The sequence below is a fragment of the Colias croceus genome, chromosome 1 (assembly GCF_905220415.1).
Source record: "Colias croceus chromosome 1, ilColCroc2.1".
NCBI lineage: Eukaryota > Metazoa > Arthropoda > Insecta > Lepidoptera > Pieridae > Colias > Colias croceus.
In genome coordinates this window covers 2,377,764-2,402,993 of record NC_059537.1, presented here as the reverse complement: position 1 = coordinate 2,402,993, position 25,230 = coordinate 2,377,764, and the positions used below count along the sequence as shown (strand labels likewise).

The 25,230-nt window shown below is 32.6% G+C and overlaps 1 protein-coding gene across 2 annotated transcripts; it reads right to left on the bottom strand.

Moving 5' to 3' along the window:
• Positions 1–680: 680 nt before the first annotated feature.
• Positions 681–22,297, bottom strand: LOC123690766 (epidermal retinol dehydrogenase 2-like). Of its 2 annotated transcripts, none has more exons than XM_045634879.1 (7): positions 22,211–22,297; positions 8,587–8,722; positions 8,159–8,310; positions 7,013–7,190; positions 3,070–3,255; positions 2,361–2,543; positions 681–1,710 (listed from the first exon to the last, which is right to left on the bottom strand). In XM_045634879.1, coding segments are annotated over exons 1-7 (918 nt in total). In that variant the 5' UTR covers positions 22,213–22,297; the 3' UTR covers positions 681–1,629. The 2 variants fall into 2 exon arrangements, with proteins under 2 accessions (XP_045490835.1, XP_045490833.1); XM_045634877.1 differs by lacking the exon at positions 22,211–22,297 and adding an exon at positions 12,024–12,151.
• Between the last annotated feature and the right edge of the window lie 2,933 nt (positions 22,298–25,230).

Here is a 25,230-nt window from a genome sequence, read left to right as displayed (position 1 = left end):
TTCAGTTTTATGTGTCTTAAGGGACACACCGCGCGCCATCTATTGAGATGATTTATATTATAGTTATATCACACTAAAGGCTGATTTTTCAATCGTTGGTTGAATGATGATGAGCAATGTGGGTAAAATAGAAGGTCACAGTTAATAATATTAGTCGAACGTATTTGTTAATTATATCATTTGTATCAATAAGCAATAACTATATTTGTTGGAAATTACAATAACAATAAGCATTACTCGTGTAAATACGTAGATAATTATAATATAAGTGGAACTTAGAATAGCTCACGAAATGAAATTAAATAAAACAATTTGTTTTAAAAACACATTTATTTGTACAAAGCATAAAACCTCTATCATACAATATCACAATAATTGACTTAAATTAAACCAAGTAACGACTACCCAAGAGCCTAGCGTTTTACATATTAACTTTTAACTGAATTTGGAAATTTTGTCAACTTTAACAAAGCAGAGATTCAAATGGATACCAAAATTTCATGAAATGTTCCTATCTTTTATCGTATCTTTGGCTTTGGTTTTTAAAACGAAATATTATAGAAAAAAATGTTGTGTGGTTTTATGAAACCACGGTAAAAGTGAAACTTTTTTTCACACTTTAGACATTTAACTAAAAATTATCGTATTTGTACGATAATTATCGTACGTATTGTACACCGTCACGCGACATGCGCTACACAGACCAAAAAGTTTGAGACGATGTAATAAAAGTTTCACTTTAACAGGACTATTAAGAAAAATAACGGGTACATAGTGGTAATCACTAAAATATTATCGATTATTTACTATAACACTTATTTCTTAGGATCTAAATAAGGCAAGGTGGCTTTAATACATTCATAATAGATATTTCTAATAACGAAAAATTTACTGTGATTTTAAATTTTAAATTTATGGATAAATTTATTTATTTGTCACGTAATAAATAAATTTATCCATATAGTTGTTCGATGCTTCATTTTAAAACGGTCCATTTACATCAAACGAGCGAATGCTCATTCTAACCCCATTATGTCAAATTTCTTTTAGTGTAAAAAGGTATAGAGCATTCTTTCGTTGTGTTCTTAGTGCGTTCGAAAAGATTCTATGCAATGTTCTAATACAGAACAAGAATGAATGTGAGTTTTCGTTTACACTAAAAGATCACAAAAAAAATGCTCTTGCTCTAGCTTTATGTTCGTTTGATGTAAATGCACCGCTATACGAATTCTTAAAATTAACACTTATATAATTACGTCTTCTTCAAATTAATTTATCTATTAGTTAAATATACTATAATATACCTATACATTTACTTCATTAAGCTGCATTTTCGCTAGGTAAGTTAGAAGCTTTCTTTTTTATGTATCAAATGTATTGTCGTCCTTAATTATCGAAATCTTAATCAAAGTACCTACATTACGTATCATAATATAACTGGAATCAAAAACATCTGTATGATACAGACTGTATTATTACGCATTACGAAAGAGGTGTAATAGAAATTTGTTATGTTATCATAATAAGTAATTGAAAAGAATCTAGCAAACTATGAACATAATATAGTGTAGAATATGGTATAGCTTTAAAATATCAATAAAATATTACAATAAACTATTGTTATTAAAATTAATCGTGTGGGTCCACGCCAGCGTCCAAGAAATCTGTGCACACGCACGCAGCTTGGAACGGCAGTAGACGATATACAAACTGAAAAAAACAATATATTTATTATATAAAAAACGACGTGTGGCACTCGGGGACTGCCGCGGTAAAGCATAGCATGTCTTCAAGCCACACCTCCGAGCCCGTCGGAGTGGGGAGCGTGAGGATTTTTTCGTTACGGAATTTCTCGATTCAGTCCCCGCGCTCAAGGCCCGCGATAGAAGCTATGCAATAGCTTAAAATAGATATAAAGGTGAATTGTAAAATTTTGGTTCATTTCATGAGAACACTTCTTCAGTACCAAAGGGTACGAAAAAGGTAGTGCGAAAACACTTTTCACATTAAATACATATTATGTATAGTGCCGTAGCATGTAGCTTGCTCGTAGCAGTGTTCTAAAGATCATTGTAAATAGTCGGATGAAGAAGTTTTATATCATTTCTAACATGTTAAAAAACTATTGTTGGTATAGTAATTAGTTTTAGAGTTTGATCAAACTTGATCACTGTCAAAATCATAACAATTACCTTCAAATTACAAAAGCTATAATAAGCTAAATTTTACTGTTCCTACTAAACACCTACTAAATGTAAATGCTGATAGGTATTACTAATTAGTGTAGTAAAAATAAACAACCATCTAATTACTCCTGATTCTATAATCTTGCGTGCTAAAATAAATACTCCTATACGTACCCGATTGACATAATGTAAGTCTTGAGGTATGGTCACTTCGTTGTACTCTCTCCTAACTGCGTTGAGGATGGTGTCCGCCGCGTCTCCCGGCTCCACCACCTTCATGAGGCTCTCGAAGCGGATCCGCGGCTTCTGGCAGAGACCCGTGTTCACGATGTACGGGAATACTGTGGTTAGTTTTATCTGAAAGGAAAAATTATTAGATTCAATATTATTGTAATGGTTTTGGAATAATCAAGGCCTTTTTGATTTGGATCGAAAACTTTTTAATTGATTGAAATGAGAAAACTATAACATACCTAACATAAAGTTAGCTTGCCTATACTTAAACATTTCGGCATCGTTTGGATTTCTTGCTTGTTATCATCATCATTACAGGCCTAAGTACTTGTCAACTCAATTAATTTTGAAGTTTTTACATGTGTTGAAGTTGATGTGATGTGAAGTCACTAGAAATGCTCCTGTATATTAATCATCATTAATCAACTAGATTTCCGTGCACGGCTTCGCCCGCTTTTTAGAAAGCTTACGTATAAAACTTACAAATTACATATTAAAACCTTCATCAAGAACTACTCTATCTATAAAAAAAACATTAAAATCCGTTGCGTATAGTTTTATAGATCTGCAAACATATACAGACAAACGCCGGAAGCGACTGTGCTTTATACCATATAGTAATAATAACATAATATAGAAATACACTAACTCCGCTAAGATCCCTCTTATCATCACGCAGTTCCACCGCCAAGGCATCCATGATTCCTTTAACAGCATACTTAGAGCCGCAGTACGGGACAAGATTCCTGATCCCTTGCAGACCAGCCATTGACGACATGGAGACGATGTGCCCGTAGTTCCGCTGTATCATCGGTGGGAGGAAAGCTTGAATCATCTGGAATCATATAAATTATTATTTAGAAAATTTGTATTTAATATATATTTATAAGACCGGCTACTCACGTACCTGCAGAAGGGGCAATATTGGAATCGGACCCTTAATTGGCTCCTAAATTGTGATGTGTAAAGGCAAGCAGGGGAATTTAGAGAACAACTGATATTGCTCCGATCGCCGACCAACCGAGATACCAATAGGTATCGCCCCTGCGGCAGGTAGGTACGTGAATAGCCGGCATTAAGAAATAATCCGCTGAGTAATGTACGCCAATAAATCGTAACATAACTAAACGTTATATGTAACTCAATAGTATTGTATTGTCCATTGAAATGTCGACTCTCGTTAGTTCAAACCTGCGATAATTCAAAGTTATCACGAGGTCCCTACAAAATCTCTAACTAACAAAACGAGCCCAAACTCGGCACACCTAGCTCTACTCGTATAATAGTTCCAGTAGCAGTCTTCGAAGTACACCTGCAGGTCACTTCATCAATTCCGGAGGTAAGGTCTCGACATAACTAACAAAACGAGCCCAAACTCGGCATTCCTAGCTCTACTCGTCTATTAGATCCAGTAGCAGTCTTTGAAGTAAACCTGCAGGTCACTCCATCAAATCTGATTTAACTAACGCAATCCCGGAAATCCCACGGGAACGGGAACTATGCGCTTTTTCTTTGACTGCGCGGGCGAAGCTGCGGGCGGAAACCTAGTTGTTATTAAAACACAATTGCCATCTTCAAAAATATTTTGGGGCACGTATTCTCGCGCGGTTGCAGTTTACAAACAATACCCCGAATTAATAATTAATTAAACATAAAAGTCTTAAATATTGAACTTTAAAAAGTTTTATGAACCTTTTTAAATGATTTTCTAGTATAATTTCACTAACGTCCTTAACTTTTTATGAGTTTTGACTGGGCACCGTCGGTTAAAACCTATATTGACTAGATGTCTCGACTTAAAATCAGTTAATAAGGATATTAACCGACGCCCTTAGTCAATATCCTTATTAACTGATTTTACCGGTCAATAACGTTATTGACTGGTTCAGGGTTTTGACTGTAACATGTACACCGATTACTCCGAGGTTTCTGAACCGATTTACGTGATTATTTTTTTGTTCGATGAGGGATGGTGTCGAATTGGTCCAAATTTTATTCGGATAGGCCCAGTAGTTTTTATTTTATGAGCATTTTTGTCTGTATTTATAAATGTTGCAAGTGCAAGTTTGAAGTCGGTTGTTTTTAACGCAGTTAAATAGACTTGTACACTTGGTAATTCGAATGAAAATATCATTGCTATAATCTATCAAAACGACGCGTTAATTCGAACTCATCGGCGTCCACCTCTCTTACTCTCTACAATTCAAAGTTGCATAGAGAAAGAGGCGGAAAGATTGTAAGCAGGTAGTCAGGTAGGTATATTTTGCGACAAGTCCAAACTTGTTCAATGAGCCGTTGTTTTTGTTATGATTAGTTTGACTTTACAGTTTACACTTCTCACGAATTGGTATGTTTAGTTATCATTCGGTTACTGTGGAATAGCATTTAATAAATAATAATTGATTAACAATTAATAATTCGAAGTTTTATTTATTTTTTCTCACAAATTTCGAACCATTTGATATTTCAAACTCTTGATAATTCGTAATATTTTGAGAGTCCCTCGAGTTTCGAATTAACGAGAATCGACTGTAGTACCTATTATATTATTCTGTAATTCGGTATTATAACAGTTCAATGTGAGTTTCGATTGAGGATATTTTTTTATTCAATTTGTCTTCGTTCGTAGCGTTCGTAGCAGTTTATAAACTCAATGAAAGCTTTATTATTTCAAATCTTTTTATAGTATAATAAAAATGAATACCTAAAAATAAGGTAAGCGCATAACTCGATGACTTGAGAACGGCTGAACCGATTTCCTATAATGTAAATTATAATACATAATACTTATGTAAATATAATTTACATGAGACATATTACCCATATATGAGTGTTTAGGGTCATGCAACACTCTTCAAAAATTTACTTTATTAGATTTTGATAGTTATAGCTTTTAACATACTACTCATTCAAATGACTCCATTGAATATTTAGTTTGGGCCCTTTGCAACTTCAATAGTGCCTTTTAGAATCGTGTTTTTCTAAAGTAACGCTATCTGGATATACAACAACAAGTTAAGGCTTCTGATTTATGGTTGTGAATTTCCCGTGTATTTCAGAAACCACGGTGTTCACTAGTTCTGAATACTGCCGCCAGGTGTCTCTATTACAAAAAGTGATTAAAATATGTAGTCTAGTCAAGTTTGTCTACACTAATATTATAAAGAGGAAAACTTTGTTTGTTTGATTGTAATGAATACATTATCCACGAGTAATATAGGCTATATTATATTAAAGTGAAACTTGGTTAAGTGGGACCTGGATACAGGATGAGTGAGAAACCTCCATAACTGGAACTCATGCTGCTGCTGAGGTCCCAACACTTTGGCACTGAATTACCTCTGTTAGTGGGACGAGGTAAACCTCTATATCTGGGATTTGTTCTTTCGATTTATCATCACAGTTACCTCTATAACTGAGACAGCGAGTAAATTTTATATGCATAAACCTCTGTAACTGAGATAACATTGTTTGTTTACTCATTCTTATTCTACCCACAAATTCCACATGTAATTCCAAGTACGTAAGTACAAATTTTGAGCTTCAATTACCTTCAGTTTTAGTTTCGCTTTACTATCATACAGATGTTTATTTGAAAAATGTCAAAACGAAAGCTACAATCGTTATCATTACGTGAAAAACTGAAGTTAATATCCGTTTATGAACCTGTATTCTCACCTCTATTAATGGAACCCTCTGTAAATGAGACAGATATTTATTTATACCTGTATATCTGAGACACTGGGTAAGTGGAATACCTCTATAAGTGAAACGACATTGCAGGTCCCTTGATGTCTCACTTAACCAAGTTTCACTGTATCACGCTAAGACCAACAGGAGCGGAGCCACGCGGGTGAAACTGCGCGGCACAGCTAGTATAATTATTATCATTGATTCTAGTACAATTTCTGTAAAAAATGACTTGTCAGTTGTCATCAAATAATGTTTTAGTATTGTTATTTACGAATAAAAATAAAGAAGAAACAAGTTTTGAATGAAATGAACCTTATTAAGAACATTGGAGGCAAAAAACAAAGATAAAATTTTATTTTAACTTACGGGACATCAAACTAACATAGAGCTAGAGCAAGAGCATTCTTTCGTGTGTGAAAGCACATATTATAATCAGTGTTGTTCAATATAATAACATTGCATAGAAACTTTTCGGACGCACTTAGATCAACGAAAGAATGCTCTAAAATAATTTGACATTCAATTAATAGATAGTATAGATTAATAGATATTTATAGATAGTACGTTTGATGAGAATAAATAAATAAATATTTCAGGACAATTTTCACACACGACTCGATCTGATCCCATACTACGCTTTCGCTTGTGTTATGGAAACCAGATGGCTGATAAACATACATTATATGTATATAATTTTAAATGAATACTTCATACTAATACTACTACTTAACTTAATTAACACACAGACGCAGAGCAAATGATGAACATAGATGATGCGTTCATCACACAAATATTTGCACCGGTTGGGAATCGAACCCACGACCTCTGGCTTGTGAGGCAGGGTCCACCAACCAAGCCAACCGGTCAGTCAAATGCACCGTTATAATATAAAAGCTTACCCAAATGTACGCGTTAACATTCAGATCGTTCATCAGCCGGATCTCCTTCTCCGTTTGGTCCAGGAGTGGCTTGCAGGGCATGATCCCCGCATTGTTCACGAGGATCGAAACATCTCCTACTTCCTTACTGACTTTCTCAGCTAATTGCATCACGGCTGATCGATTGGTTACGTCACACCTGAAAAAGGATTTGAGAAATCAAGTTTTAACTTCAAAGATAATTGAAAAGATTTTTGTGTTGAAATTAGTATCACTTCATTGTAAAACAAAGTCGTTTTCGCTGTCTAATCCGTCCATGTGTACCTACGCAACTGATCTTGATGATTTTTTTTTAAATAGACAGTGGTTCTTGAGAAAGGTATTTTGTTAAGTTTTCTACGAAGATGGTGAAGCATGCGCGTAAAGCGAAAATATAAGTTACAGTTTTTAATCGGCCGAAAAAAATTATATTTTGAATGACTTTACTCTATACCGTAATCATGAGATAAATTCTCATAATTGATTTTAGGTATTTTGTAGGTACTTTGATTTTGAATTAACTATCGAATCGAAACAACGCTTGTTGTCATTATTTAAAGTGTTATTTGTGTTTGTAACAAAGAGGGAATTTTGGATATACCTATTAGTATGAATTACATAGGTACATACCTACATAATTTCTTTTTAAAGTTGTATGGATAACAGCTATAAAATATGTAGGTTTACTTTTCTTAGTGCAGAAGGCAATATTAGGTATACTATTTGCTCTTTTAGTGGAGATAGATGATAAAGCAACTGAAAGAATTAGTACAGGAAATACCTATGTAGTATTATCACAGGTATTATCCTACTAATATAATAAATGCGAAAGTTTGTGAGAATGTGTGTGTGTGTGTGTGTGTGTTTGTTACTGTTTCACGCAAATACTAATGAACCGATTACAATGAAATTTAGCACACATATAGAGGGTAACTTGGATTAACACATAGGATATGTTTTATCCCGGAAATCACACTGGAACCGGAACTATGCGGGTCTTGCGGGTTCTCCTTTGATAACGCGGGCGAAGCCGCGGGCGGAAATCTAGTATGATCTATGTCTATGTTAAAAAAAAACAAATTGTCACTACCAACATATCGCTACTTGTAACATTATTTGTAAACTTACTCATATCTATACGCGATGCCTTTCTCCTGTTTGATCATGGATACTGTCTCTTCGTTGTTAGGCTGGTTGATGTCAACACAGACCACTTTGGCGCCAAGACGCCCGAAGCGAAGCGCCATCTCGCGGCCCATGCCATGGCCTGTGCCGGTTATCTAAAGTTAAATTAATATATTTATGCTCTATTATTATAAATGCGAAAGTCTGTATGTTTGTTACTCCTTCACGCAAAAACTGCTATTCTGTAAATACGATGATTCCTGAATATTCTCTAAGAACCTTCGGCATTTTGTGTTGTTTTATTTGCTTCGTAATAACTATTAAATAACTCTATATCATATTTCATAAAATAAATATTTACTTGAAAGCGTTTTTTGCATTAATTTGTAATGAAGCATTTAAAAAAAGAGAAAATTAAAACTAAAACTTACAAGCACGATGTCTCCCTTCACAGCCTTTGGTTCCTGAGGGATCACCGTTCTCACCATGGCTCTAATTATTTCATACACCACTTTGATGAAGGTCCAGAGGATCTCCAGGAAAAGGTTCAGGAACGTTTGAATATCCCTGTAATAAATAATATAATGATTAATCAATATTTATCATAATAAGTATCTTCAACTGTCAACAGCTTCTTTTGACTCATGAGAGCATGAGAGTTACGGCGAGAGATAAGAACACCATGTTCTGTATATGTTTTCCTATTACTTTATGTTCTTTCTGTATTTTTCTGCGTGTGTAATAAAGTATAAAAAAATTATTTGTTTCATTGAGATATTTTCTCTCTTATCAGTATTCTATTGTAAAATATATTATACTTTGTAAGATTTTAAAAAATTTAAAAAAATTCATTAAAATAGATGCTACAGAATGTCTATTGAATAAGTTAATTAATAATCTCACCAAAAAAACAGCCTTTATTATCCATATTCTATGATTTAAAACAATAACGTACTGATAAGGTACCTAGATCATACCTTTAACCTTCTTTAATTAATAAAAAATATGTTCCTAAACAATTTACACACTACACACATAATTTATTACAATCATTATTTATTTTAACTGACGTTCTCAAATACTTGTGTATATTTTTTATTTTGATTATAACAAGTTTGATACAGCATTTTAAATATCACAGACAAACGGAGCATACATATCGCGGGTCTCAAACCATAGGGGCGTATATGCAAAAATGCGATTTTTCGTTTTTAATGCCATTGGATTCTACTTTAAGCAATACATATCCTCAATTTTTCTTATAATTTAATACCGATTACTTTTTGTATAAAATGCAAAATATTATTTGCCGTAATCTAGACAGTCTACAATTAATGTTAGGCCATATAGCCGTATAATAGACGTAAGAGCAATATTATTGCTTATTGAGGCAGTTTTGACGTGCCTTATAGACGTATGCACATACGACTGTTTGTTTTATTTTAACCTGAAATCATTGTGTCGAGCTATATAGACGTATGCACATACGACCATCAATGTCAACATGATCCTGGGGATATTTAGTCATCACTGCGGACGTATGCACACACGTCTACATATTTTAGTATTGCTGTCTCCAGATTTCGTCACTAGGAGGACGTCACAGAGCAAGTTGGTGGACGTATCGTCATGTCAACAACATGGAAACACGATCATTCTGCAGTGAGATGCCAAAGCGAGTAGATGTAATTCTAATGCGTGGAATAACTTTAGTGAATTTACTATATAATATATATCTTAATATATATAAATCTCGTATCACAATGTTTGTCTTCAATGGACTCTTAAACCACTTAACCGATTATAATAAAATTCGCACACCATGTGCAGTTCGATCCAACTTGAGAGACAGGATAGTTTAAATTTCAAATCGTTTTAGAGAAAGCGGGCGAAGCTGCGGGTGGTAAGCTAGTTATTTTATAAAGAACATTGCATGGAGGAGGATAATAAGGTTAAGATTTTCACAAGCCCAGGATAGACCAATGTTGGTGTCATAAGTTTGAGAAGTTACCCGAAGAAGAACAGAAAGAAAAACAGGAGGAGTATAATGAAGAACATGTTAATAGGAAAGAATATGCCAAAGAAGAAAAGAAGAAGACAAATTAAAGGCAATGGTTGACTCTACTCTTCTTTTCTGTATCTGTATTTGATTTCGAAGCAGTATTATACTGTCCATTAGTTTTGGGTAAACCTACCTTTTATAAAAGGAAATTGGGCTTTATGAATTTCACAATACATAATGCAGTGAGCAAACAGGGCTATTGTTACTTTTGGCCAGAGTACGAAAGAAACAGAGGGGTAAATGAAGTCTCAACATGTTTGTACTTATACTTATATCACCAAGCTTACCAATGTGGAACACCTGATTCTTTATTCTGATTGCTGCCCAGAACCAAATCGAAATTGAGTGCTAGCTTCAATGCTAAGATAATTATGTAATGATGTCTCCAGCAAATCATGTAAAAATTATGTTATCAATTTGGCCGGTATATTTTTTTATGTATGTACACCGATTACTCCGAGGTTTCTGGACCGATCTATGTGATTATTTTTTTGTTTGATGCGTAATGATGTCGAATTGGTCTCATAAAAAATTATTCGGATAGGCCTAGCAGTTTTTATTTTATGAGCATTTTTGTCTGATCTCGATGACTTAATTGAAATCTAGCAAGTAACTTTGATACACTTCCCGGTAACCGATTAAGCTGAAATTTTGTATACGTATGTAAATTGGATAACGATTAAACATTATCATGACATAAAGCTGATTTGATGATGGAATCGGAAGGTGGCCATAGGAACTCAGTAATATATTGACTCAACTTTATCGAGTTTGGGCTCGTTTGATTCGTGTTGAAAAATACACTATAAAGTATTTAATAAAAATTACTACGTTAAAAACAACCGACTTCAATAATGGAAAAGTAAAAAATAAAAAAAAGATCTGATATTATTAATTACTACTTACATATTATTTAGATGTGCTAGTTATTTATTAAATAGCTTTGAAGTCGGTGCCAAGCACTAAGCACTTAGTATCAGACCTATTTAGTTAATAGCACATCTAAATAATATTATGTTAAAATTAATAACATCAAATCTTTTTTTTATTTTTTACTTTTCCGTTACATATTGAAGTTGGTTGTTTTTAACGTAGTTAAAAATGTTTGTGACTTTAGTCATTTAAAGTAGGTACCTAAGTAACTATGTTCAGATTTATAAATAAATTTAATTTTTTTATATGCTTATTTTTATTTTCACACAGAAAATATTGTGTAATTACTCCGGTACTCCCATTTGTTTTTTTTTTGTCTACATTGTAGAATAAAACTGGTTTATACCTCTACTTTGAATTCAAACGCCTCTCAATATAAATGCCAAGCCAAACAGGCGTAAGAATTTTAAAAACCGCGTAAATAACGTTAATTTCGATGGGTTCTCATTCCTAAATTACAATATTTTGAGTTACCGACTAGGTAAAAATAAATATAAGTATAAATATTAATAATTTAAGGAGAAGCGTTTTACGTCCATAAATTCCATACATTTATGGGGGAAATTTGACGGAGTTTTGCCGTCTATTCGTCATGGCAAATAGACGTATCAGCTAAAAACTAGTGTTACAGAGGGAATATCCTAAAACCAAGCATTCCATATTAACTGCAGTGTTAATATATAGCTACATGCAAAAACACAACAAGGTGGCTCAATCACAAAAAAAGTTATTAAGTTTTTTGTCTCTCCTGAAAAGTAGGGGTTTTGTGGATACGCCCCTATGGTTTGAGACCCGCGATATAGATTATAGATATTATTAGAAACACACTATCAGATAACAAATATTTTTCATCATAAAAATATTTAACATTACCTAAATTCAACCATTTTGTTATTAAACCATGTTTATCTTCAGTAAAGCTAAATGATCCTATTAACTGTGAAACTGAAAGAAGACTGATAAAAATAGCTATTTCTTCTACACGTCAGATAATATATTTATAGATATGGAGCAAGGTTAGATCTTGTCTAGAGATGTTAGGCTGTAATATCAATTGTTTAAACTGCATTTGATTGAACTGTTATTCGTAGATTAACTCGTCTGCGAACAACTATTAAATATTATACAGCTTAAACTGCGCAATTTTTTCCATCAGGCGAGATTGTGCTTACCTGTAAACAATAAAAATAAAAACGCACGCAACGCACGCCGCTTATGCGAAAAATGTCGTAAATAATTTTTTTAATATAAATTATTATTCTATCTGCCCCCTTTCGCAAAGTGGGATAAAGAACTTCGTTCAAAAAATCAATCATCTATGATATAGGTTATCGTATTGATATTACGAAAGAAGATTGAACCAAAGAGTAAGTACCTAATTTGGCATGACTTTTGTAAACATAAGTTTAATCTACAGTTAACTTTACGGACCTTAAACTGTAGTGGGATTAATTATGGAATTGTTGCCCTCTTTCCTGAATTCCTAAAAAAGGTGGATCATCCTTTAATTTTATCTTGAATTGAATTGATTGACTCTAAATATAGGATTTTAAAATAAGTTATATGTTTTACGAGTTCAATTAAAATACAATTTAAAACAGTTGTTATCTTTGATATATTTTTATTACTCAGCTAAAAGTTTGTAATTTTAACATTTAATTTTTTTCTGTCAGAGTGGTAGAGTACTAACTATACTAATGTAGACACCATTGGTAGAGTAGAGTAGAGTGACTAGCACTGTGGCAGTATGACAGTTTCTCTACTAAAACTGATAGAGTACTGAGAACTGGTAGAGTAGTATGCTAGTTTACTCTACCGTTTACTCTACCCGTGTGTTTTGATTGTATAATAATCTTATATATAAAAATGAATCGCAAAATGTGTTGGTAAGCGCATAACTTGAGAACGGCTTAACCGATTTCGTTAATTCTTTTTTTATAATATTCCTTGAAGTTCGAGGATGGTTCTTATGTAGAGAAAACGTAAACATGTACCACGGGCGAAGCCGGGGCGGACCGCTAGTTAGTTATATTATTTTTTACCATAACGATAGTTTAACGGTATGGTAAATATCTAGCAAAATCAGGTATGTAAATGACAGGGAAATAGCTATAAGTCTATTTATTATTTGACACTAGGTTTTGACCTCGACTTATCTTGACCCTATGGTAGGAAAGTCGTTAGGAAAAATAATTATTAAGAAGTAAACGTTATTAGTATAAGAAGTCCTTAGTTCATCTAGATTTGGCAACAATGTTTAAAATATTAGAATTGGAAATAAATACTCTTTTTTATTTTTCTCTTAAATTTATCATTTTATTCATAATCTTTATAATATAAAAATGAATCCCAAAATGTGTTGGTAAGCGCATAACTCCAGAACGGCTGAACCGATTTCGATAATTCTTTTTTTATTATATTCCTGGAAGTACGAGGATGGTTCTTATGTAGAGAAAACGTAAACATGTACCACGGGCGAAGCCGGGGCGGACCGCTAGTATTATCTAAAAATTACCGGTAACGATTATTAAAAAATAAATATATATTTTTACACATTTAATATTTAACTATACCTATATAGATAGTTGATCTTCAGTTTCTTTTCCTAAATCCTTCAGTTTGCGATTTTTAAAGTTTCATTAAAATGCGCGATATTAAAAAAAACCAGAAGATTATTATTAAAATACTGATTATAAATAATCTAATTAGTGCATATCATATTAATTATCAACCGAGAATATTCACAAGATAACATAATTATGTAAATTTTAAATGTTCACGTATAGAAGATTAAACCATTTTTAATAATTGTATTAGGTACCTACCTAACTTTTTGGTAATACATATTACTACAACCACAGACTAATAATAATATAATTAATATACTACGTATACAACTACAACATAAAATTTTTTATATAAAAAATCTAACATATTCTATTATTACAAAAACAATACATATTTTATAGGTACCTGCTCAGTACGTGAGCAAAACCGTAAAATAATATTATAAATGCGAAAGTTTGTGAGGATGTGTGTGTGTGTGTATGTGTGTGTTTGTTACTCTTTCACGCAAATATTACTGAACCGACTTTCATCCCGGAAATCCCACGGGAACGGGAACTATGCGGGTTTTTCTTCCAAAACGCGGGCGGAAAGCATTAGTATAAATATTTTAATATATATAAATCTCGTGTCACAATGTTTGTCCTCAATGGACTCCTAAACCACTCAACCGATTATAATAAAATTCGCACACCATGTGCAGTTCGATCCAACTTGAGAGATAGGATAGTTTAAACATGTAGGTACCACGGGCGAAGCCGGGGCGGACCACTAGTAATATACTATATTTTACTTGGTTTAACGTAACATCGTTTTCGACAGATTTCATCGATTTATTTTCAGTCCCGAAAAGCAAAATCATGTCTAAAAAAACAATTGCAAAACAAACTATCATAAAAATTCATATACATAGATACTATAATGTAAGTTTTAATAGTTGTTGAGAACCTAAATATAGCTAAATGTTGTGCTACAGTAAAATCAATCGCCTTGTCCTTGCCGAACATCTAGGAAATATAACACTGGCCTTACTTGTCCTACAAAGATAGTGCCGACCTTAACCTATGATATCTTGTTTAGTAACCGGTTAAATTATTATTTATTATGTTTTTAATATTATTTCTGATATTCAATGTGGTATGATTTATACTTGACAGCGTTTATACGTTGTGTTTTATGGCGTTCGTATCATTTTGGGACTCTATTAATTCGAATTTAATTTAGAAACGATAAAAAACGTCTCTCCCGTCCCGAGGAAAAAAATAAAAACAGTTTTATGTTCTATGTATACTTAAGATCTTTAAGTAAATTGATGGGCATCAAGCAACCACTAAGTAATGAAAATTAGTTTTTATCAAAATAAAAAAAGCTCTAATAATTTTATTAAATGAATGAACTCAAGCATTATCTATTGGTTACTTAGAGCATTAAACCAATTTGTTTTTGTTGTTTTAATTTACCAATTTGTTGGTTTAGTGCTCTAAGATTGTTTATTTAAAATTTGTTATAATAATAATAGTCCCACAACACATTAAATTCTCTAAAGGGCCTCTGCGTGTTGGACCTGTGTCCCCACGTAAGCCTTCCAAAGGACCGGGTATCATCCTTACGGCGATACCCGTGTATTATGGAGAGAGACATAATAATTCATTCATTTATTCAAGTGACCAGGACAAATTTTGTTATACCCGGCGCGGCCTAAGATGATCCCTATGACAGTTCGTCTTAGTGATTGCTCGTATGATGGATCGTGTCGATACTTTACTATTTTATAGGCAAAGGCGTGGTTAGCATTCAGCCACCTCGGTAAACATGTTTTTTACAAATATTATAAAATGATTTTTTAACGTCTATTATGTAAACGAAACGGTAAGTAAAACGAAAGTTTTCCAAAACATAAAAATACACCTTATCATTTTCTCGTAATTTTTAACCCGTTTAACACAGTGTATATTATTTTATCATGAAAATGGAATCCCCCATTTAATTTTTCTAAAAAACTTATATTTTCATAGGTAAGTAAATAACCGCGAACGGTAATTATTAATTAAGTATGCTGCGATCTTCTGTTCCATTCAATAGTGAATGAACTATAGCTTAAGCATGGAAAAAACGTGAACTCGTTTCCATTATCGAAATTTGTTTATCGATACTTTCCGCACTAGTCGATAAATGCCAACGATGTAAGTTTTGAAGGACGTAAACGTAAAGTCAGATTGATATAATTTCTCGTAAATGTTAAGAATTATTATAATTCCAACGGAATATCATTGTAATAGGATAAAGCTACGTAAAAATTAATAAATGCCATTTTTAGACGCCTCCAATACGTTTCTAATTTAATGGTGACGCCATTACAAGTTTGTCTCTTGAGAATAACTGTCAGTGTCATAGGGATCATCTTAGGCCGCGCCGGGTATAGTAACAATTAATAACTTAAAAAATATGTTAGTAAAATAATACAATTTATTATTTCTAATTAATTAAATAACAATTAATAAAAATCATTTCAGTCAGACAGCCGCAGAACAAAGCACGCATTATAGTTTAGGATACATCGCCCATTTTTGCAAGTGACTACTATCAAGCTAATTTTCCGTTTGTAGCTTTATTTTGATGAGACGCCCAATAATTTCGTGTACTTGATGGTTCTCAAATATTTATTACTAACTGAATGAATTTTTTTTGTTCAATCTCAAGATAATTACCTAAATTATTCGAAAAAATATTTGTCCTACAAAATCTATAGTTTGTTCAAAGAGTCCCCCTTTCCAAAGTGTATCGATAACGAGGTCATCATAAATGATTACTAACAAGCTGATTTTTTTTGTTTTCACTTAGTTAATGTTTATATAATTCAACAGACATATTGTCCTACAAATTGCGTAATAAATATTTGAGAACCATCAAATCAAAAAAAATTATCCTTGTTATCTCTGTTAGCTACCACAATCGAGAGTTTCGTACACGAAATTATTCGGTGTCTCATCAAAATAAAGCTACAAACGGAAAATCAGCTTGATAGTAGTCACTTGCAAAAATGGGCGATGTATCCTGAACTATTAATAACTACCTATCTAGAGCCGACCTGTGTGTGCAGTCTCACCCATCGACCAATCATCGGGCAGTCCCACCGGTCACTAAGTGCCCTCAACATGCCGTGGGTGCTGGTATCCGTTCTGTGCCGGAGAGAAGCGCATCGTTTGCGAATTATGGCATAAAAATCGTCCACTCTAGCATCGGCAAACATACCAGAAGCGCTACAACGCGGCAGCCCCACAAGCATCCTGAAGGCATTGTTATATTGTACACGCAGGGCGCTGTATGCCTTCTGCGTATACTTGACCCAAAGACTGCAGGTGTAAAAAGTCTGACAGTAAGCTCGAAAAAGCGTCATTTTGACGTCGTAAGAACACCGTGCAAACCTACGGGCCAACATATTACTTCGTATATTATATTTTATTCATATTTATTATATTATTATTATGTATCTCAATTCCATAATTCATATTATTATTATTGTTATAGCTTTATATTTTGATACTATTATGACTTTTCCAAAAACATCAGAAATTAACAATTCTAATTGCAAATTTTTAACGTATACGTAATAAAATATTATAGTACAGATTATGTCATGGATTACTATTTTATGGTACAGGTAATATACCTACTATAGTACGTATGTCCGTATGTATTTTAGTACCTATGTATTTTTCATCATTGCGCTAGATTGCTGTCAGAGGTCACTGACAATATGATCACATATTATGTTGTTTTTATAATTATTATCTTTTATAATACAATGTAATTTACATATATAACATAGTTATAATTATTGAGCATAGTTCGATGCGGATTGAGTTTATTTTCTATGGTAAATTCATAGAAAATCATGTGCATGCTTTGAAAACAAAAATACTCCCGAGAAATTGTAGAGAAACATTTCAGGTAGGTATGTTTAATGCTTATTTACGAATTTGTTTTCTGTACCTAACTGGATTACAGTATTTTTTATGACAATTCATTATAATATATTATATTTTGTGAGAGTAGGTACTAGGTAAATTTTATTCTCACTACTTACTGCGCACTTTCCTAATTATTTTATGCGATATTGTTAAATTTTTATAGTTTTACAATACAAAAGATTAGATTTTAACAAAATAATATTTTTTGCATTATATAAAAGACGTCAAAGACAATTTAATAAGTAACAAATAGTGATAATATTTTTTTACTTGTAGAAAGCAGAAAGGATACGACAAAATTAATTACTAGCTGTGCCCCGCTGTTTTACCCATATACAGTGAAATATTTTTTTCAAATCGGACCCGTGGTTTCTGTGATTAGCGCGTCCAAGCAAACAAACTCTTCAGCTTTATAATATTAGTATTAATTTATAAACTAATAATTTAATGCAATTATTCAAGCAATTATGTAACACATTGTATGTAATATTATGTATCAATATATATTGTTAACCGGTTCTCTATCTTACTCAAACATATTTTAATTAGTTAATGTCTTGTTTATGTTTAGATAATTTGTAAATTGGGTTTAGAATTATTGAAGTGAAACTTCTTTATCGGGGTTGGAAAAAAATTTAGTGTAACATTTTTTCGTTACGCGTGACATTTTTCGTTACGCGCCATCTTTTTCTTATCCCTACCACCCGTGATTCGACGTATTTCTGTAAAGTTGCTGTTCAGTTGAATATTAATTTTACAAGTATCCACCACCACCCACACAGGGTACCCACACAGGGTTATAACTCGTGACATTTTTTTACACCCTTATGCTTCACTTGTATTTTTGTATACGTAACCATCTCCTTTGGACTCGATAGTTGCCCATTTTAAACGGACAGATTTAATTCAATCTTTGTACACTTATCGAAAATCAGTTTCAATACAATAATTTCATGAGTTAAAGCTTATTTAAAAAAATTGGTTGTCTGTAAAGTCGGTTTACTGACGTTGAACGCGACAACGGCCGATTGTGCTTCTTTGTCGCTCGTTCCGCGCTCTCGCTCGCACTTCAAGCCTGGAACGCCTCAGATGAGTCAGAGCGAGGTAACGCCGCATGAGTCATGTTTTTTCGTGCGTGCAGCCGGCTATCGAATTATAAGACGTTGTCACGTCAAAAATTAGTTGTTTCACTTGGACATGGATCGTGTAAGGTCATAAGTTAAACAAAAATACAGAAACCTGTGTTGCAAACGTAAAATATATTTATGTGGGAACTATTTTACTATTTATTACATTCAAATTCAAATTTTGAACAGAATTTTCATTAATTAATAATTCCTATACCTACACAGTACCTACACACGTTTTCTTTATGCACACATAAAAACACGAAAGAAATGAGGATATATTATTTTGTTGTTTAGCAATTTGAAAATGCAGCCAATGATTAAATCTATGATGAACCGTTTAAAAGATGATAAAAAATCTATACTTCACTACAAAGTATAAAACAAAGTCGCTTTCTCTGTCCCTATGTCCCTTTGTATGCTTAAATCTTTAAAACTACGCAACGGATTTTGATGCGGTTTTTTTAATAGATAGAGTGATTTAAGAGGAAGGTTTTAGTATGTCGCTCTAATTTGTAAAATGTTTTAGGTAAGTGGTACGCGGGTGAAATCGCGAAGCGCAGCTAGTATCTGCCAAAGAGACTACCGTAGTGTGTTGGGCTAAAAACATCTACGTTTATAAATAAATATCGATTAATTCCTTGTCCTTTCAAATAATAAATGCGTGCACAATGTCTATTCGTAAAAAAGTTAATTAATATTTTAGTAAATTTATATTTTTTGTCTCAAAGTATCCGTATACTTATATAGAAGCGGTTTTGAAGCGTCATTTATTTTATTCATTTCTCTACTACACGTGTATTTTTTATTTACAACTGATTTCAACAAAAAATAAAGATATATATACTGGATTATGATTGAACGACATTCCTGTCGTGTTTTTATTATGCTTTATTATACTATAGTACTAGCGGTTCGCCCCGGCTTCGACCGTGGTACATATTTACGTTCTCTCTACATCTCTATATATGAACCATCCTGTACTTCGAGGAATATAATAAAAAAAGAATTATCGAAATCAGTTCAGCCGTTCACACACGTTGCCCTGACATATTAATAAAATAGCTTAATTATTTAGAAAAATACGTTCATAGTTATCTGTCTGTCTGTCTGTCAAGACCCTTTTTCTAAGGAATGCATGTTTCAAGCGTGAGGTATCAAGCTGCAATTTATATTGAATAGGTACTAAAGTCTATTGCCCTTCGAAGCTGTGTAAAAATCCATTATTAATCAAAAGATAGAGCCGTTTATTCTGCATTTTTTTTTGGAAATTTCGACATTCGCAAGATATTCAAACCCACAGGATCCTTCCCGTGAATCTTGAATTTTAGCACAGATTATGTAAAAATTGTGAAAAGTATAAATTTGCACTTAGAACTTAATATAAAAAACTGGTTTATACGGAACCCTCGGTGCGCGAGTCCTACTCGCACTTGGCCGGTTTTATTTAATAACTAGCTGAGCCCCGCGGTTTCACCAGCTCCTGTTGGTCTTAGCGTGATGATATATAGCCTAGCCTTCCTCGATAAATGGGCTATCTAACACCGAAATAATTTTTCAAATCGGACCAGTAGTTCCCGAGATTAGCGCATTCAAACAAACAAACAAACAAACAAACAAACAAACAAACTCTTCAGCTTTATAATATTAGTATAGATACACAACTTAAAAATAAAGTTTGACCGAGAAGACGACCTTCAAAGTTTTACCTCAGTTATTATTTATAATTTAAACTTGTTAATAACTTTAATCTTATAAGAAAATCAATAAAAGAATGCATTTTTAATTACTATTCGTTTTTTGCGTTTCTGAAAATTTGCACATAATTGTAAATATTGCTCGGGCCGTATTACCTATATTCATATTATCTTACTATAATAATTATTATAAATGCGAAAGTTTGTGAAGATGCGTGTGTGTGTGTTTGTTACTCTTTCACGCAAATTCTACAGAACCGATTACAATGAAATTTAGCACACATATAGAGGGTAACTTGGATTAAAACATAGGATAGGTTTTATCCCGGAAATCCCACGGGAACGGAAACTATGCGGGTTTTCCTTTGAAAACGCGTCTGAAGCCGCAGGCTCAAATCTAGAACCATTAAAATTAACCATGGCTGGTTATTTCGATCATAATATGAATATGCCAGTCAATTTAATTCCCGGCGGAATCTGTCTGGATATAAGAGGTCATAGGATGTTGCTTTAAAGTTACAGTACATCGAACCAAAGAAATAATATGTAGGTACAGTTTATACAAGTGAGATGTATTTAATTCAAGTCAAATCATGTTTTTCTGTAATAATCGGTTGGTGTTCGCCATTATCTAGATTTAGCCAAGGTCAAACATATTCCTTGGTTAATAACAGATAAGATACATGTGTATTACATGTAACGAATCGTCTAATATTATGAAAGTATCGAAAAAACCGAACCAATTTTTATCCACTAATTAATTTTGTTTAGATCAGTGTTATCCAGTCCAAAATAAAAAGCGTGTAAAAACTATTACTTTTTATATTATAATTTCACTGATAGATTTATCCAATAATAATAAAAAAGTGTGAAGTCCCGTGTCCCCAAATGGGGTAAGGGGCAGATGCATTGCATGCACACATCTGTTTCACTGATCGATTTTCTTTAGGGACAAAGTAAGTGATCAGCTTTCTGTGTCCTGCCAGACCGAGACATTTTTTCCCAAAATTACGACATCTTTAAATATCTTATATACTATACTATACTATACTTATATACTATACTTCAAATTACGGATGAATAGTTGAAGCCCGCGACTCGACGTGACACGCATTTATAGTAGACTAGCTTTCCGCCTGCGGCTTCGCCCGCATTTTCAAAGAAAAACCCGCATAGTTCCCGTTCCCGTAGGATTTCCGGGATAAAAGTATAAAACCTAGCCTATGTTACTCGTGGATAATGTAGCTTTCGAATGGTGAAAGCATTTTTAAAATCGGTCCAGTAGTTTATGAGCCTATTCATTACAATCAAACAAACAAACAAAGTTTTCCTCTTTATAATATTAGTGTAGATAATATACTGCTTCTATATAAATTTTCACCCTTAAAAGTTATCAAAATAAAGGAACACTACTCATAAATATATAATAAAAAATATTACAACTTTTACACCCTAAGTAACGTAAGTAAGTTAAACGCTCAAAATATAAAAAAAAACAAAACACCACACTTGTGTTATTTTATAAACCACTAAAAATAATTAACACAATTAACACATTAGTTATTAAAAAAATCTAATTAAATTGGTAGTAAGCAATCAACACTTATTAATAAAAAACCTAATATACACTTGATTTCATTTATAGAAAATCAATAAAAAAAATACATACGTTTAAAAAATAAATAAAAATAAAAACTTACATAACGTCGTTCTCCAAGGCGATACTATAAGACACTAAATGTTATTTTGAATGATAAGTGATAACTTGCCTTGGTCGGATCGTATTGAACAATGTCTTAATAAACATACTCATATTGATATATTTTTTCCGTAATTATTATTATAATTGCAAAATTATAATGTTTATCACTGTATTAAGTAATTGTGTCTGTAACATAACTAGGTATGTTGTCACCTTTGTCACTTGATAAAAAAATTGTGGAACAATTTTAAATAATACATACACTTTCCTACTTTCTTATAATTAATAATTAGATATGCATCCATACTAATATCACAATATACAACGTAGTATATATCTGTCAACTGTGCTAATATTATAAATGCGAAAGTAACTCTGTCTGTCTGTCTGTTACTCAATCACGCCTTAACTACTGAACCAATTTTCATGAAATTTGGTATGGAGTTATTTTTATACCCGAGAAAGGACATAGGCTACTTTTTATCCCGGGAAAATGACGAAATCCCGTAAATCCCACGGGAACGGGAACTATGCGGGTTTTTCTTTGACTGCGCGGGCGAAGCCGCGGGCGGAAACCTAGTTTTCTATATTTTTGTAAGCAACATTTTCTATACATAACCAATTGTATTATAGAATATAGTTACTTATCATATCGTATTTAATCGTTGTTTCGGGGATGATAAAAAAATGGCAATAAAATAATAACAGTTTAGTCAAAAAAAAACTTTGGATATTTTTCTATCCCTCAGTTTTAACAAACAAAAAATTTTTCATTTTATTTTTTTTAATTATTTACATAGTTCGATTCCAGTTCTATTTATTTTTAAAAATATATGAATGTTTCCTGCCAGCAAAATTTGCTATCTCTAATATTTCAAATCCCCTCTAGGACTCATAGAAAATATACAGGATAATCTGAAATTGTCGCGGAAGAATTCCAACCAATACCCGCGGCCCCATCATTAAAGCGATACACGCGACATGCGCTACACAGACCAAAAAGTTTGAGACGATGTAATAAAAGTTTCACTTTAAAAAAAAGGATAATCTGAAATTGGTAGAGGCTAGAGCACATAGAGCAAGTAAATTTATCTTCAGGTCACATATTATTAATTCTCTTTAAATCAGTTTTTGAGTTAGATCTTAACAAACAACCAGAAAAGTCTTTCCTCTTTATAACATTAGTACCTACTTATCTCCGTAATTAGATTATAAGTATCAATTATCCCTTTAGCTAAATATATAATTATTATCTTCTCTTTTGCGATGCGACTTGCGATCTAAGTTAGTTCGTTTCCAACGCGATACATTTTTAAAATATTAGTTCAATGAAAATAATTCCCAGTCCCAGTAAGTTCAGGCAAAGAAAGTAGAAAAAAAAATTTGCTACCTACCTGAACTTGATACCTAAACTATGGATTGTAATTTAATTAATTTGTACACACATACATTAGTATTATTTTTAGTGTATAGCATTTATTGTGACGATAACATTGTTACGGCTGTAAGTAAGTACAATTCTTATCAATGCTTTCATTCCTGAAGGTTATCAGTCGGAATAATATAAGTTGCCTAGAAAATACTTACTTACTAAAGTACAGAAAAAACATACAAATTCATTGTTTCTAACAAATAGGTATATATTTATTAAAAACTTGTTATTATGCTCGTTCGTCGAACTTACGTTGATTCATAGTAAGTACGTTAAATTCAGTGTGCGTGGTAAAATTAATGTTTCTTTTAAATTATTTGTATTTATAAAATATAACTTTCCGCTCGTGGCTTCGACCGCTTTGTCTAAAACTAAACAACTTATACAGGGTTAGTTGTAAAACACCGGCAACCTCGCAGGACAAGATAGCTAACATCATAAGCAACAACATTTGTTCTACGACTTTTGATAATTTGTTAGAATTTATTTTCATACAAAAATAAATATTCATTTAATTTTCCATTTGAATATTATAAACTCTACGCCTCCCAAAAATTACGTAAACAAGAAGCGAACGAGAGGGGGAAGGGAACGTCGCGTCGTCTATCTAATAATGAATAGAACATAGACAAATATTATGAGAGTACAATAAAAGTTTAAAAAATCATTTAAAAATAATTAATTGCGTTATGCCAAAAGTCGTAGAACAAATGTTGTTACTTATGATGTTAGCTATCTTGTCCTGCGAGGTTGCTGGTGTTTTATAAGTAACCCTGTATACTAAAACCATCCTCTTGAATAACTCTATCTATTAACAAGATCCGTCGCGTAGTTTTAAACATTTAAGCATACAAAGGGACAGAGAAAGCGACTTTAGTTTTATCCACTTCAGAATACCGGGTAGGTACTCAGGTTACATTCGTTGTTATACTATGAAGAAGTTGATAGAATTTTATACAACGTATAAACAACTAACTATTTGCAGGATAACCCTGATGCTATTTTGAAGTGCAGATATATAATAATATTTTAATAATAGATGAATCACAAGATAGGAGTTATCATAATTATAAGGAATTTTGATTACTGTGTTACGATAATTATTCTGCTTCTTCATTCTATCTATTTTTAGATTTACCTTTATTTAGATTAACCTTCGTTTTTTGTATTATAAAAACTGTAACTATTTAACAGTAAAAACGGTCTAACTAATGCATGTAGACCGAATAAATTGAATTTTGCATAATACTTGGGAGCTTTAGTTCAAACTGTCGACTTCCTATTGCATTTCCTAATGTATTAGTGAATCAGAGAGACTTCATTACATTTGCACGGTTCATTAAAATCTACAGGGTTACTTGAAAACACCAGCAACCTCGTAGGACAAGATAGCTAACATCATAAGTAACAACATTTGTTCTATGACTTTTGGCATAACGCAATAAATTATTTTTAAATGATTTTTTATAAGTCTACAAATGATGCTGTGAAGAACTTAACTGGCCACATTACTGAACATCTTGATAGAAAGAAATCCTGTATCGGTATATTTTTGGACTTGGCTAAAGCCTTTGACACCGTATCCA

What these genes read in the sequence shown, in the direction of transcription:
- LOC123690766 (XM_045634877.1), bottom strand. An exon ending in TGAAGGGAGACATCGTGCTT is followed by an intron (nt 8,311 to 8,586) that starts GTAAGTTTTAGT and finishes ATTTAACTTTAG; the next exon opens with ATAACCGGCACAGGCCATGG. An exon ending in ACTTACATTATGTCAATCGG is followed by an intron (nt 1,711 to 2,360) that starts GTACGTATAGGA and finishes TGTTTTTTTCAG; the next exon opens with TTTGTATATCGTCTACTGCC.